This window comes from Antechinus flavipes, chromosome 3 (genome assembly GCF_016432865.1).
Source record: "Antechinus flavipes isolate AdamAnt ecotype Samford, QLD, Australia chromosome 3, AdamAnt_v2, whole genome shotgun sequence".
Lineage (NCBI taxonomy): Eukaryota > Metazoa > Chordata > Mammalia > Dasyuromorphia > Dasyuridae > Antechinus > Antechinus flavipes.
In genome coordinates, this window is record NC_067400.1 from 604,764,572 (window position 1) to 604,778,872 (window position 14,301).

Consider the following 14,301-nt stretch of genomic DNA (forward strand, 5'->3'; position numbering starts at 1 on the left):
AGTAGCACAGGCGAGCAGGTCTCTAAGTTCCAGGTAGTGACCTAAAAGATGAGGTAGTACCCAGAATACCCGACCTGGAGTCAGGAAGAACCATCCTTCCTGAGTTCAAATCTGGCCTCGAACACTCACTAGCCGTGCGATCCCAGGCACATTACTTTACCTTGTCGGTCTCGGTTTCCTGAGACCAGATTGGAGCTTCCTTCTCCAATGTAAAATGAGCTGAAGAAAGAAGTGGCAAACCATTCCAGTATCTTTGCCAAGAAACCCAGAAAACGTACTCAGGTACAGAAGGGGCAATCTCCTAACTAGGAAGTACCCAAGCTGACTCAAATCATAGGTATAGACAAAAAAAAAAAATCTCCTGTGTGTATATTTTGTATTTGTATTTACTAATATACATGTATATGTTGTAACCACTTTCCCTAGCCAGGAGACTGGAAACTCCTCAAGAGAGTCAGTCAACAAGCATTTATTAAGCATCTCCTCCACGTCAGGCATCGTGCAAAGCACTGAGGATACAAAGGCAAACAATAGAGGGAAGCTTAAAGTACAATAGGGAAGCCTGTGAAATATCTATGAATAAATAAAACACAGATAGGATAAATTGGAAAAAATCACTGGAGGGAAGACACTAAGACTAAGGAAGCCTGGGAAATAATTTTTGCAAAAGTCGCTTAAATTGAGACTTTAAGAACTCACACTTCTTAGCCTGAAGACAATAGAGGGAGTATGATAGAGCAGTGGTGAGAGACTGAGACAGATCAGATTCAAATCCTCTCTAGCACCTGGTGCTTGGGTGTCCTTGGGTAGCTGTTTCAGTGTCCTTATCTGCAAAGGACTTGGATCCCAGGGCCTCTTAAATAGGAAGTGGAGATGAGATGGGAAAGCCATCGGTTCAAATCTCCTACCGGACACAAACTAGCCGTGTGATCCCAGACAGATCCCTCAATCGCACTGCAAAATGGAGATGATACTTCTCACCAAGCTTTATGAGTCTGAAATCAACCAATATTTATTAAGCGCTACTGCTATTAAACATGGGTTCTAAATACCGCTGAGTGATAACAAAAGGAAGCAAAAGACAGTCCCTATTCTCATAATGAAACAATATGTGAAAAGTATTTTACAAGTTCTCAAGTGCTACCTAAAAGTCAATGGTGAACATTATAATTGTCTATTGAGAGTAAAATGAATGAATCCAGCATAATGCTTCCTTCTTTGCTGGAGATAAGTTGGGAAAGTCATCAGTTCAAATCCTCCACCAGACATGATGGCCAAAGGTTGGGCCTCTGGGTGAGTAAGATTTAAGGCGGGGATACGGCAGTTCTGAGACCTGTAACTGAGGGAGAGTTATCCGAACTCCTAAAATCTCATCTGAAATGCCCTCACCTAGTGCTAGATTGCTAGCTCAGAAGATGAAGTTAAGAAGTGCAGTGAGCAGAGTGCTGGACCTTGAGGCAGGGAGCTCCAATCTGCTCTCGGACACTCACTTTGCTTCTGTCTGCCTCAGTTTCCTCATCTGTAAAATGGAGATAATAAGAGCACCTATGTCACATGGGTGCTGAGATGATCTCAGCATAGTATCTGGCACACAGTAGGTGCTTTATAAATGCTTATTCCCTTCCTTACTTTTCAAACTTCCAAAGAGTATTCCTTCCAAAAGGGGAGACTAATTTTATCTTGGGGATAGGTCATATAGCTTAGTATTCTAGCTCTAATAGATAGAGGATCTCATTTCGAATAAAGAAGATTTTATGTAATCAATAATGATTAATAACAAGCCCTAAGATCATTCTCTTTCCATAGTGGGCTATTTTTTTATCTCTAGTTTCCAAGATCTTTAACAAGTCTTGCTGGGGAAGGGATCTTTTAGAAAATGAAGTGCTTTTTAATCAATCATAAATATACAGATTTAACTCCCTTCAAAGCCACTTCCCACCAAATCCAGTGACAATGAATATATCCAAAGTCACCATCATGAAGAGCCTAACTGTGACAAGACAAGGAGAGATCATAGGAGACCTAATGATGTGCTCCCTACCAGAGGGCCATGGGACAGCGAAGTGGTTAGGGAGAGGGAGGTGGGGTAGAAAAGAGGGTGAGAATCAGACAAACAGAGAGAGACAGAGACAGAGAAAAAGACAGATATACACACACGCATATGTGGTCAGGTTAAGTTAAAGGAGAGAAGAAATAAAATATGGGAGAAAGGAAGGAAGAAATAAAAGGATAGAGGGAAGGAGGAAGGAAAGAAGGAAAAAGGGAGGAAGAGAGGAATTGAGGGAAGGAAGAAGGAAGGATTTGGGAAGGAGGGAGGGAGAAAGGGAAGAAAGATGAGAGGAAGGAAAGAAGAGAGGAAGAAAGGGAGGGAAGAAGGAAGGAAGGGAGGGAGAGAAGGAAGGAGAGAGGAAGGGAGAGAAGGAAAGAGGGAAGAAAAGAGAGAAGAAGGAACTGAGCAGAAGAAAACAGAAGGAAGACCAGAAAGAATTGTAGACAATTAGGACAGCTTTGAAAATTCTGTGTAGAATCTTATATTTTTAAAAGACAAGCCAGCTGTCCCTAACAGAGATCTACAGTTTCAATTACAATCTCTCTTTCTGTTGCACAACATATATGGAAATGCTCATTTTACTGGGTATTTGTTAAGTTCCGAATACTGCCCTGAAATGTGTGTCAAAGACTTGCTCAGGACCACCCAGGCTAGGGAGTATCAGAGGGGGATGTGAGCCTTTAATTCAAGGATCCCTTTCTTTCCACTACTTGGAGGCAGCTTCCAATCAGACCTAGCGGAGACTTCTCTTAGTGACTAAATATCCTCTGTTTCTTCACCTGATCCTCATATGGTAGGAACGTCAGGCTTTTGATCACTGGTGGCTTCCATATACTTAATTCTGGGTAAAGATTTTTTACTCTTCGCCAGAGTCAGGGATGTGCTGGCAGATGCTTAACTATCAACTCTGAATATGTCCACACTTTAAAATTTACTCTTTATTATTATTTGTCTCCATCAGATTCTTAAATCTAGACAATCACAAAACAACAAATCAGACTGATGATTTCTGAGTAAGTGTCCACGGCGAAAATTTGACAATCAGTTAGGTTTCAGGAGTTTCCGACATACCCTTGCTAGGGGCACGATCGACTGCAGTATCCCTAGTCAAATCCTTTCCAACTGAGGAGGCCTTCCCAAAATCAGGCCTAGTTTTTGAGAGCCTCAAGTCACCTCCATACCCCAGCATTGTCTCTGTAGTGTGGTAGCCTGGATTCAAATCCCAGCTCTACCATCTACTGTCTGTGTGACATCATTTAGCCCCTCTGGATTTCAGTGTCTGTAAAATGAGAAGGGAGGAGGTCCCCCTGGCTCTTGGGGGATGATTCTATGGACATGTAACTAATGGAAGTCCTTCTTCACAATGTGAGGGATTATCACAAGAGCTCAGCTCGAGAATAGCACAGAGCTTAGAAGCCATCTGACCCAACCCTCTCATTTCACAGATGAGCAACTGAGACTCAGGGGAGGCTGAGTGACTTGGAATCACAGTCTCTATGTGTATTACTCCATGCCGTGACTATAACAGACCAGCCACACTTTCCAAGGGTCCGACATTTATCATCCACCATCCCCTCCTTTTCCTTCATCTCCCCATCCCAAACTCCTTTCTCTTCCTTTCTGATTCCTTGTGGAAATCTCCAGTGGGAGCCCCTTTGGGGGTCTCATGGCCATTCCCTCCTTCTCACCTCCCTTTCTGCCCTCCCCCCTTGACTTTGCCCTTTGCTCTGGCCCGTTATCCCCAAGCTAACCCTTTCCCCAAGCCCGGGATCAGGATGTTCCCCAGACCCAGCTTGGCTCGGCCTTCCTTCCCTCACCCCCTCCCAAACCCCCAAGTTTGAGCCAGCAATTTATGCCGGGAATTCCCACTGCCATTAAGTGTGCTATGCATGTAAATATCTCATAAATGGCTTTTTACTATGAGGCATGTTTATACCTGAACAAATTATACTCTATTTTTGTTTGGAAAGGTGTAGGACTCCACCTTCATTACAGCGTGGGGCCCAGCAAGCTACATGCCCGAGCAGGCAAGAGAGTGCTCTTCGTATCCTGGCCTGAACCTGACTCACCAGGCTAAGAACAGAGATGCGGCTTTCGGATTCCTTCCACTCCAGCTGGGGTCGGGATGGGGGGGGGGGGGGGAGAGCACACACCGCCCCGGACGGAAATAAGAGTCTTCATTCCCCCCCATCCCCACGGCAAGGTTTGAATTCTCCTGGCACCCAACGAGACCTTCATTGCTTCCAAGGCTCCAGTCAAGTAGCTGAACAGTGACTGTGCCCCCGATAGGTGTTCTATGGGTCTGTGATAGACTCTGAGATGGTATTCTATGGCTCCATGACAGACGCAGAGATGGTATTCCATGGTTCCGTGATAGGTCCAGAGATGGTGTTCTATGGTTCCATGATAGACCCAGAGATGGTTTTATGGTTCTGTGATAGACCCAGAAATGGTGTTCTATGGTTCCGTGATAGACTAGAGATGGTATTCTATGGTTCCGTGATAGACCAGAGATGGTGTTCTATGGTTCCGTGACAGACCAGAGATGGTGTTCTATGGTTCTGTGATAGACCCAGAGATGGTATTCTATGGTTCCGTGACAGACCAGAGATGGTGTTCTATGGTTCTGTGATAGACCCAGAAATGGTGTTCTATGGTTCCGTGATAGACTAGAGATGGTATTCTATGGTTCCGTGATAGACCAGAGATGGTGTTCTATGGTTCTGTGATAGACCCAGAGATGGTGTTCTATGGTTCTGTGATAGACCCAGAGATGGTGTTCTATGGTTCTGTGATAGACCCAGAAATGGTGTTCTATGGTTCCATGACAGACCAGAGATGATATTCTATGGTGCCATGATAGACCCAGCAATGGTGTTCTATGGTTCTGTGACAGACCCAGAGATGGTGTTCCATGGTTCTGTGATAGAACCAGAAATGGTTTTCCATGGTTCCATGCCCTTCCTACTTTTTCCTCCTAAGATTTCTAATGAGTCAAAAGGAGGCAGATTGAAGCTCAGGGTAACAAAAGACTTACTAACAAATCTGAACTGTCCAGCAATGGCACAGATAATGATCCCAACTACTGAGTATCCAAAAACAGAAGCATTTGATCATCTGTCCAGCAGCTCTACAGAACAGATTTTTATAGTGCGTAAATGGGAATAAATATTGTTTTGTATTGTATTATCTGGAGTGAGAGGAAGTGCTACATAAACTCTAGGGTTGCTCCAACCCCATGATTCTATGAGTGATGAGTTGCGCTAATGTAAGGTCTTCAGTCCTTAAAGAAGACAAGAATATGGATCACAGATAAAAAACTGAAAGAGGCCCCAAAATCCATCTAATCCAATATATCCTCATTTTACAAAGGAGGAAACTAAGGTCATATGGCAAGCCCTCTTTTTCTACAATTATTTCTTGGGCAATTACAATAACCTCAGGATAGAAAATGTCATTCACATCCAGAGAACTATGGAAACTGAATGTAGATCAAAGCCTAATATTTTCACCATTTTTGGTCTGTTTCTTTCTTTCTTTCTTGTGTTTTTTTCTTCTTTTTGTCTGACTTTTCTTACATAATATGACAAATATGAAAAGATGTTTACAAGGTCTGCACATATTTAACCTGTATCAGATTGCTTACTGTCTTGGGAACGGAGGAGGTAAAAGAGAAAGGGAGAAAAATCTAGAACCCAAAATCTTACAAAAATGAATATTGAAAACTATCTTTACGTGTATTTGGAAAATAAAACAATACTGAAAATGAAATAAAATTACCTCTTGGTATAACTTGGATTCAACGTGTTCAAAATAAGATTCACCATCTTTCTCCCTAAATATATCTCATCTCCAGTTTTTCTATTTCCAATTGCCCAGTGGGCTCACAACCTTGAAACCATCTTTGACACTTCCTTCTCCTTCTACCCCGCCCCAATTGGGTGTTGAGCTTTTTCAATTACAGCTTCTTAAGACCTCTTGGGACCGTCCTTCACAATTTCATCACCTTTCCTCTCACCTAGTCTATTTTATTAGTTTCCTAATTGGGTGTCTTCCTTCTACGTTCTCTTCTCTCTAGCACATCCTTCACATGGATATCAAATTTACGTTCCTGCGACACACCTAAGATCGTGCCATTCCCTAAGTTCAAAAATCTTCATAGGCTCCCTATTTTCTTTAGGATAAAATACAGCCTTTGAATGCCTCAGCCCGATATTGACAGCCCTACCTTTTCAGAGATATTTTTAATAAAATCCTATCACAGTCACAATCCCATCTCACGTCTCCACGGATGCACAGGCTGCCACCAGCATTTCTCGTACACTTTTGAGAATCTCTAGCTTCTATGTTCTTCCTCTTCCTTTCAAAAGCCAGGTCGCCCTATCCTACCCAGGCTGAAAGTACAGTGAACACTCGTGGTCAGGATCTCACTACTGATCAGCATGAGAACTTGAACCTCTTACATTTCCAGCCTGGGACAGTTTGCTCTTCCTTAGGCAACCTGTTCATCCCTCCACCCATCACCATATTGATTCTGATCTTAGCATGGATACCTCATTATCTTAACCCACTAAAGCACAGAATTTCTAGGCTCAATAGAGGCAACAGCCTCAGCCTTCCTGGTAGCAGGGATGAGAGGTACAAGCCACCACATCTGGCTCCTAGATCCTTTCAAGTTCAGCAAAGGGATTATCTCCCATAGGAAGATGTATCTGATTCTCGCTAAATATGCCCACTTTCTCTCCCCCAATTATCTCAGATTTACTTAACTCTATCCATAGCGTATACTAACCATCCAATCAGTAAAAAATAAGATCCTTTAAGGGCAGGAATGATTTATTTGGTTTTGTTTTTGTAGCCCGAGGGCTTTGTGTTATAAATCATAAAAACTTAATAAGTGTTTATTGGAATGGTTTAGATGGTGGCAGATAGTCCGCCATTAAGAAGCTTTTTCCATTTGGAAAGCTTTTCCATGGCTCTATTGAAATGCAAATATCTCATGGGAGGAATAACATTATTAACCGTAATTTAACACTCTATCTAGGAGCTCAGAATGAAACTAATGTTTTGGATGGGAGGAACAAGAGGCAGAAGCGGGGAAGTGTGACTCCATGGAAGGAAGAAAGATACTAGTTTTCCTGACTTGATCAATTTATGAGCCTACATACCCTTTTGTCCTGCAAGCCCAAAACTAGAATCACGCTTGCCAATAGAAAACCAATCAATTTATGGCTCAGACACAAGAGTGGTCAGGAGGAAAGGGAATAATGAGAGTGTGAGTTGAGACATCCCACATCTTGACACTTTTTTAGAGTAGGGAATTAGAGGCAAAGGGGACCCCATCCCCTTTTATTAGCTCAGTTGTGTCACTCCCTTCCAAGGGAAAATCAACTCTGTTATCAGTATGGTTTCTCCCCTGCAGGAGTCAAGAAACCTCACTTACCATGACAGACTCATTCATGCTCTGCATATGGAAGTCGTCCATGCTGACCACAGTCCCGCCAGCCACTACTTCACTGCCCCCTTGACTGGACTGGGGGAGATCAAAATATGTGCTGTCTGGCTCCCTGAGAAAAGATGAGAAAGCCTTTAGTCCTACTTGAACACCCTCACTGACCTGCCCAAGGGTAGTGTTAATTTGAAGAGGAAAGGAGGCAGGGTGCTTTTTTGTTAGGGGTTATGAGGGGCAGGGGAAAAGAAATTTACTTTGTCACTGGGAAGGACTTGAGAGAATCCTGGCTTCATACTTTTATCCGTTTACGTTTCCTCCTATGTTCTTCTAGACTACCCCTACCAACTTTTCATCTCCTCTCCTTCTAGTCCTCTTCTCAGTTTCTTTCCTTCTTCTCTTTTCTTCTTTCCTCTTCCTTTTTCCTCTTTCTTTCCTTTCTTTTTTCTTTCCCTTCTTTTCTTCACTTTCCTTTCCTCTTTTCTTTTCTCCTCTTTCTTTCCTTTCCTCTTTTCTCTCCTCTTTCCTATTCTTTCTTTTCTTCTCTCTTTTTCTCTTTCCTTTAATTCCCTTTATTCTCTCCTTTCCTTTTTCTTTCCTTCTCTCTCCTCTCTTCTTTTTTCTTTCCTTACTCTCCCTTTCTCCTCTTTTTTCCTTTGCTCTCTCCTCTCCTATCCTTTCTTTGCTTCCCTCTCTTGTTATCGCTTTCCTTTCCTCTCCTTTCTTCCCTCTTTCTTTCTCTTCTTGTCTCTTTCCTTTTCCTTTCTGTCCCTCTCTTCTTGTCTCTTTCCTTTCCCCTCTTCTCTTTTTTATCCTTTCTCTTTATAACTCTCTTTTTTCCTATCATCTCCTGTCCTCTCTTTTTCTCTCCATCCCTTCTGGTCCTCTCCTCAAGTTTCCTTTCTTCCTTCTCCTCTTCAGTATTCCTCTCTTCAGTCCTATCCCCTCCTTTCCTCTCTGCTCTCTTTCCTTTTCCTTTCTTCTCTTCTCTTTTTTTCTCTTTCCTCTTCCTTTCTTCTCCTATCATCTCCTCTCCTCCTTTATTCTCCATCCTTTCTGGTCATCTCCTCGAATCTCCTTTTTCCCTTCTCCTCTTCATTCTTTTTCTCTCTAGCCTTCTACCTTCCTTCTCCTCTCTTTTATCCTCTCTCCCTTCTTCTCTTAGCATGGCTTCTTCTCTCCTCAAACTGAAGAATCTAAGTTAGTGATAGAGATCATCTGATCCAACCCTTACCCGAATAGGAATCCCTCCCCAGACAAGAGAGCATCCCTTTTGCCCTTGAAGACCTCTCGTATGGGCAGTTAACCACCTCTCCAAGCCATTCTCTTTGCGGGCAGTTCTCATTGGTAGGTTTTTCCTCCTCTGAAGACAAATTTGGTCCCTCTGTAATTCCCCTCATTATTCCCAGTCCTGCCCTCTAGAGCCAAGCAGAACAAGATGACCCCTGCCCTTTACTCCAAGTCACCCCTCCTAACAATGTTCCAAATAACCTCGTGGAACTCCACCTTTCCACCTCACCTGTTCCCTGGTCTCAGGTTCTTTCCTACAACACCAAAGACCCTCAGGAGAGGAATCAGTCTGCTCTGCAAACTACTAGGAAGTACCTCATTTTATATGATGCATCCTAAGGAAAGCTCATGGCGTTGGTGACCCATTTGGCTGCAGTTCCTGCCCATGTGCCTATCTGCCTAGAACTGGACACCAAACCTCATGAGATGCTGAGCCTAGTCTGAGCTGAGGAAACATGTCCCTAGACTTCTACTTCATCTCCCCAGGATACAGACTCTGAAGGAAACTCACAGAGTACTCCAGAGGTGTTCAAACGTGGTTCCTTCATCTGTAGAGGAAGACTGGGACATCTTCATGGAGGAGGAATCGAACCAAGGACAAAGCACTCTGGGAAGAAAGAACATACCCATGTAAACAAGAATTATCTTTCCAACATCATCATTTCTTTTCTTTTCAAATTCACTCTTGCATCTGCTTCTAGATACCACCCTCCAAGGCTGACAAGGCTAGAATAAGAGGATCACAGATTTGGGACTAGAAAGAAATGCAGGGACAATGGAGTCCCACCTCCTCATATTACAGATGAGAAGACTGAGATTGTCTCAATCCTGAAGCCTTATTTTCTCTTCCACCATACCATTTTACCTCAACATCACTCGGTCCAGGATACACTATGTGCAAATAAAACATGTGCTTCCCCTCCACCCCAGTGCTGAACTTGATACTAATTATTCTTTATTATAATAATTATTATTTTTGCTGAGGCAATTGGGGTTAAGTGACTTGCCCAGGATCACACAGCTAGGAAGTGGTAAGTATCAGGTCCTCCTGACTTCAGTGCTGGTGCTCTATCCACTGCTCCACCGAGCTGCCCCAATACTATTATTTATTTCTATGTGTTGAGAGAAATGATTATTTCTCTCTCATATTAATGATTCTAATTGTGGAATCTTTAGCTTTCTCTCCCCACCCCTTCCTGTTTCCTTATCTAATCTCTCCAGGACAGGGCTGATGGAAAATAGGATTGCCATTATTATCCAACTAGCTCAGGCTTGGCTGGGAGAAGCAGGGTCTTTGTCTAAAGTGCCCAAAGTTGGGGTGATCTGAGTGTAGCGATAATCTCTCTGACCAAGAGTAACGTGATGTAATTCTCAGCTCCTCATTATGGCAAACACACTTTTCTTTGTAAAGTCCACCTCTCATTAGCTGCGAGCCAATCAGAGTTGATTGCTACCTTCAGGATCGCCTCTCTTCCAAGGACATATGAGCCATGAGTCAGCCCCTATGAATGTCTTTGGTCTAAGATAGGGAGGGCTAAAATGACCATCTTTTCAAGTAGTAAACATGCTGACATCATTAATATAAATGAGGAACTTGCCTGGAAATGAGGTCTCTTGAATCCTTTCCCCCATAAAAAAGTTAACTGAAGTCTAGCTGATTGTTATTAATAGACGCACACCAGTGATTGCTTATGAGTACGAGTCCCAGAAACTCAGCCCTTGGAACCCTGGAAATCAATTCAAGCGTGAGTTGAGAAAGTAACGCCAGAAAGAGGGGGACGGAAATAAATAAGATATCAAATGTGAATTAACAGGGGGAGAAGCCCAAAGAGAAAAACTACCAGGGCCTTAAGAAGGATCGTCCCTGAGGAGCCGGTGTTTGAGCGCAACTTTGAAATAAATTAGCTATTCCAAGAGGCAGAGGTGAAGGAGAGAGCACATTCCAAGCATGGGGGACAGTCTGAACAAAGGCAGGAAAAATCTTGTCCCAGAAATAACAATAAGGTTTGTTTGGCTAGGATGTAGGGTACATGATGGGGAGGGGCAGGTACGTTAGAGTCAGATTGTGAAATGTGGGCACAGAAAGGGGCAAGGAAGCTTCCATTACTGGCGCAAAGCTCTTCTTTTTGTATCATCCCAGCGCAACGTTACAGATTTCTCCTCATTCTTAACCAGTCTATACCTAGAATAAGCTCATAGGTCTAGAACGCGAATTTGAAGGAATTATCCCTCTGGAGAAAACAGCCAATCTTGTCATTTCCCAGATGAGGAAACTGAGGCGGAAGGAGCGTGGTGAGCATGGAGGTCAAGCTGACACTGCCCAAAGGCCCACCCACCTTCTTCCTGGAACCGGTCATTGCTGAGCTTACTCACAGAGATGAGCTCCCGCCACTTCCTGTGCTTAGCAAGACTGTAATCAAATCACAAACTGATCTGGCCACCAGAGCCCCTAGAGGTCCTCAGTGTGTGAGAGTCAGAAGGCGCTGCGCCCGGGCCCTGCCCCACCCACCACGCCACATGGCCCTGCCAAGCCGGGCAAGCCCGAGCCTGCCCAGTGTGGGTCACAGCAGGAACATACAATCTGCCCCGTTCTGACTTTCTATGAGAATGGAGCCCCGAAGGGCTGCACTCCCCCGTGGACCAGGCTCACCCTGGAGAACGTGGCACACGAGGCGAGAGCTAGGTTTAAACAGAAAGAGACCCGGGGCTGGGCAGCAGGGCAGGGAGACAATCTTGGTGTTGAGAAACCCTTCTGGAAGCATGTGTTTCTTTCTTCGTGTATTCTCACTCATCCGTTCAGCAATTGTTTACAAGGCAAGCCTTGAAGCCTGAATTCAACTTGGATTCCACGGTGTTCCTGACATACACCGACTGTGTGGCCCTCGGCAGGTCGCTCTTTAGGAGCCCTCCAGAAGGTGCTAACCAGTATTGATGGAGAGAATTTTCCCATCTGAGAGTTCTCTACACCAGTGAAATCATTGGTCTAATTCCTATAACTATCCACACAGGATTCTATTTACTGATAAAATATAGAACAGAATTCGTTGTAGTCCTTGCTTTCCAAGATATTAGAATATAGTTGGACCGAGATAAGACAGTTAAGGTAGTAGAGTGCAAAGAACATTAGTTCCTGGAATCAAATTCTGGCTCTGATACCGTGGCAAGATGGGTAAACCACCGAACTTCTCTGATACTTCTCTGTAAAATGACGTTGCATTAGGTCAGGGGTCCGAAACCTTTGTTATTTAAAATACATTCCACTATTTGGTGATCCTGGGCAAGCCACTTGACCCTTTCTGCCTCAGTTTCCCCTTTGGTAAAATGAATAGAGAATGAAATGGCAAACCGTTCCAGTATCTTTGCCAAGAAAACTCCAAAGGAGGTCACGAAGAGTCAGACATAATAGTCATTATCATCACCTTGTTCCTCAAAGTATTCCAAGTGAAATTACTAAGTATTCAAGGCAGGATTTGAATTCCACTCTTGGACTTTAGGAGCCCACTGCCCTACCCACTGTTTCTTCCATCCTGTTTCTCTGGGGTAATTGTGGACTGAATTTTACAGCATCAAGTGCATTGGATGTGAATTCAGAGAAGAGTGGAGAATTTAGAATAAGTTTTCCTGAGATGTTCTGGTTCTTCATTTTGCCTTAGTTGTTTCTGACTTTTTGGCCCCATTTGAGGTTTTCTTGGCAGAGATACTGGAGTGGTTGACCATTTCCTTCTCCAGTTCATTTTACAAATGAAGAAACCGAGGCAGACAGGGAGAAGGAACCTGCCCAGGATTACACAACTAGGAAGTGTCTGAGGTTGTGTTTGAACTCACAAAGAGGGGTCTTCCTGACTCTAGACTGGGTCCTCCACAACGTCTAGTTTCTTTTCTACTAAAATAGTAATACTTCAAAGGATGGGTAGAATTTTGGTTTTTAAAAAAAAGGGAATGAGGAGAAGCCCCTCCAGGAGAGTTCACAGGATGTAAGACTTGAGACAGAGCTTCCAACAAAGCACTAGTAAGGACTTATCCAGAAGGATGCTTAGAATACGGACTAACAAAGCTGGGAATTCTCTTAGAACCCAGGAGGTCAGAGCTGGGAGGGCCCTTAGAACCCAGGATGTCAGAGCTGGGAGGGCCCTTAGAACACAGAATGTCAGAGCTGGGAGGGCCCGTAGTGCCCAGGATGCCAGAGCTGGAGGGCCCTTAGAACCCAGGAGGTCAGAGCTGGGAGGGCCCTTAGAACCCAGGATGCCAGAGCTGGGAGGGTCCTAATGAATGTCAGAGCTTGGGAGGACTCTTAGAACAGATGATGTTAGATCTGGGAGGGCCCTTAGAACAGGGGATATCAGAACTGGGGAGAGAATTTAGAACAAAGGATGTCAGAGTTGGGAGGGCTGGGACTATATAAATGATTTAAACTGCTCATTTTTCAGGTAACTCAGAAGGGTAAAAAACTTTGCCCAATAGTCACCCAAGTACAGAACTCAAGCCCTTGGGTTCAAAGGCCAGAAGGAAGATGTTGTTCACTCTCTGCCTCCAGGACAAGATAGGTTATTGCCATTACTCTGAATATGATTTCCCGGCATCTTGGAATTGGGAGAGACCTCCAAGGTCACCCGATCCAAGTCGCACTTGAGTCAGCTCTCCAGCCAACCTCTGAGACATCCAGCCTTTACTTAAAGAACTCCTTTGAGGGGGATTCCAGTCACTGCCTCTCCAGACATCACATTCCACTGGAAGATAGTTCTAATTGTTAGGAAGTTTTTCATTACCTCAAGTCTAAACCTGCCCCTCAACAACCTTTAGCTATTACTCTCAACTCTACTGTCTGGGGCCAAACCCCCATTTTACCCATAGGAGATCTGAGACCCAGAGGGAGTGGTGGCCCCCTCTTAGTGTCCAATCATCTGTACAATGGAAGGCAGTTCTTCTAGCCCGGTTTGCTCCATTCTGCATCAGCTCATATAAATCTTTCCTTGCTGTTCTTCTCATTTTTGGTCATCTGTGACCCTGAACAAGTCACTTTATTCTGTTTGCCTCAGTTTCCTTATTTGTAAAATGAGCTGGAGAAGGAAATGGCAAAACCACTCCAGTATCTTTGCCAAGAAAATCCCAAAAGGGGGCAAAGAATCGGACACAATTGAAAACTGGCTTAACAACAAACATCATGAGATATACTATGGCTCACAACCAAGAAAACTTGAGTTCCAGTCCTTCCTCTGACTTATATTGTGTGGCTTTTGCCAAACCTAATCTCTCAACAATTTAAGCCAACTTCTAAGACTATAATTGACAGATGGCGCTGACAGGCATCTAGATGGTAAGCTTCTTGAGGACAGGGACAATCTGTTGTCTCTTTTTTGTATTTGCCGAGCTTTAGCACGGTCCCTGACACATGATTCATGATTAATAAATGTTTATTGATGGATTGATAGAAAAGGAAACTTTTTCTACCTGGGAGTTCCATATACAAAAAAAGAGAGAGAGATAGCAAAGGAGAGAGGGAGAGAAGGAGGAA

At 43.8% G+C, this 14,301-nt stretch overlaps 1 protein-coding gene across 3 annotated transcripts in view; it reads right to left on the minus strand.

Moving 5' to 3' along the window:
- TP73 (tumor protein p73) overlaps positions 1 to 9,449 on the minus strand; it is a 152,045-nt gene extending 142,596 nt beyond the window's left edge. The window contains exons 1-2 of one of the 3 annotated variants that reach the window (XM_051988738.1): positions 9,301 to 9,449; positions 7,494 to 7,617 (exon numbers count right to left, since the gene is read on the minus strand). In XM_051988738.1, the coding sequence (XP_051844698.1) occupies positions 7,494 to 7,617; positions 9,301 to 9,419 (243 nt within the window). In that variant the 5' untranslated portion in view covers positions 9,420 to 9,449. Of the gene's footprint in view, positions 1 to 7,493; positions 7,721 to 9,300 lie in introns of those variants that run through there. The other 2 variants (XM_051988737.1, XM_051988736.1) reach the window with 2 other exon arrangements.
- Between the last annotated feature and the right edge of the window lie 4,852 nt (positions 9,450 to 14,301).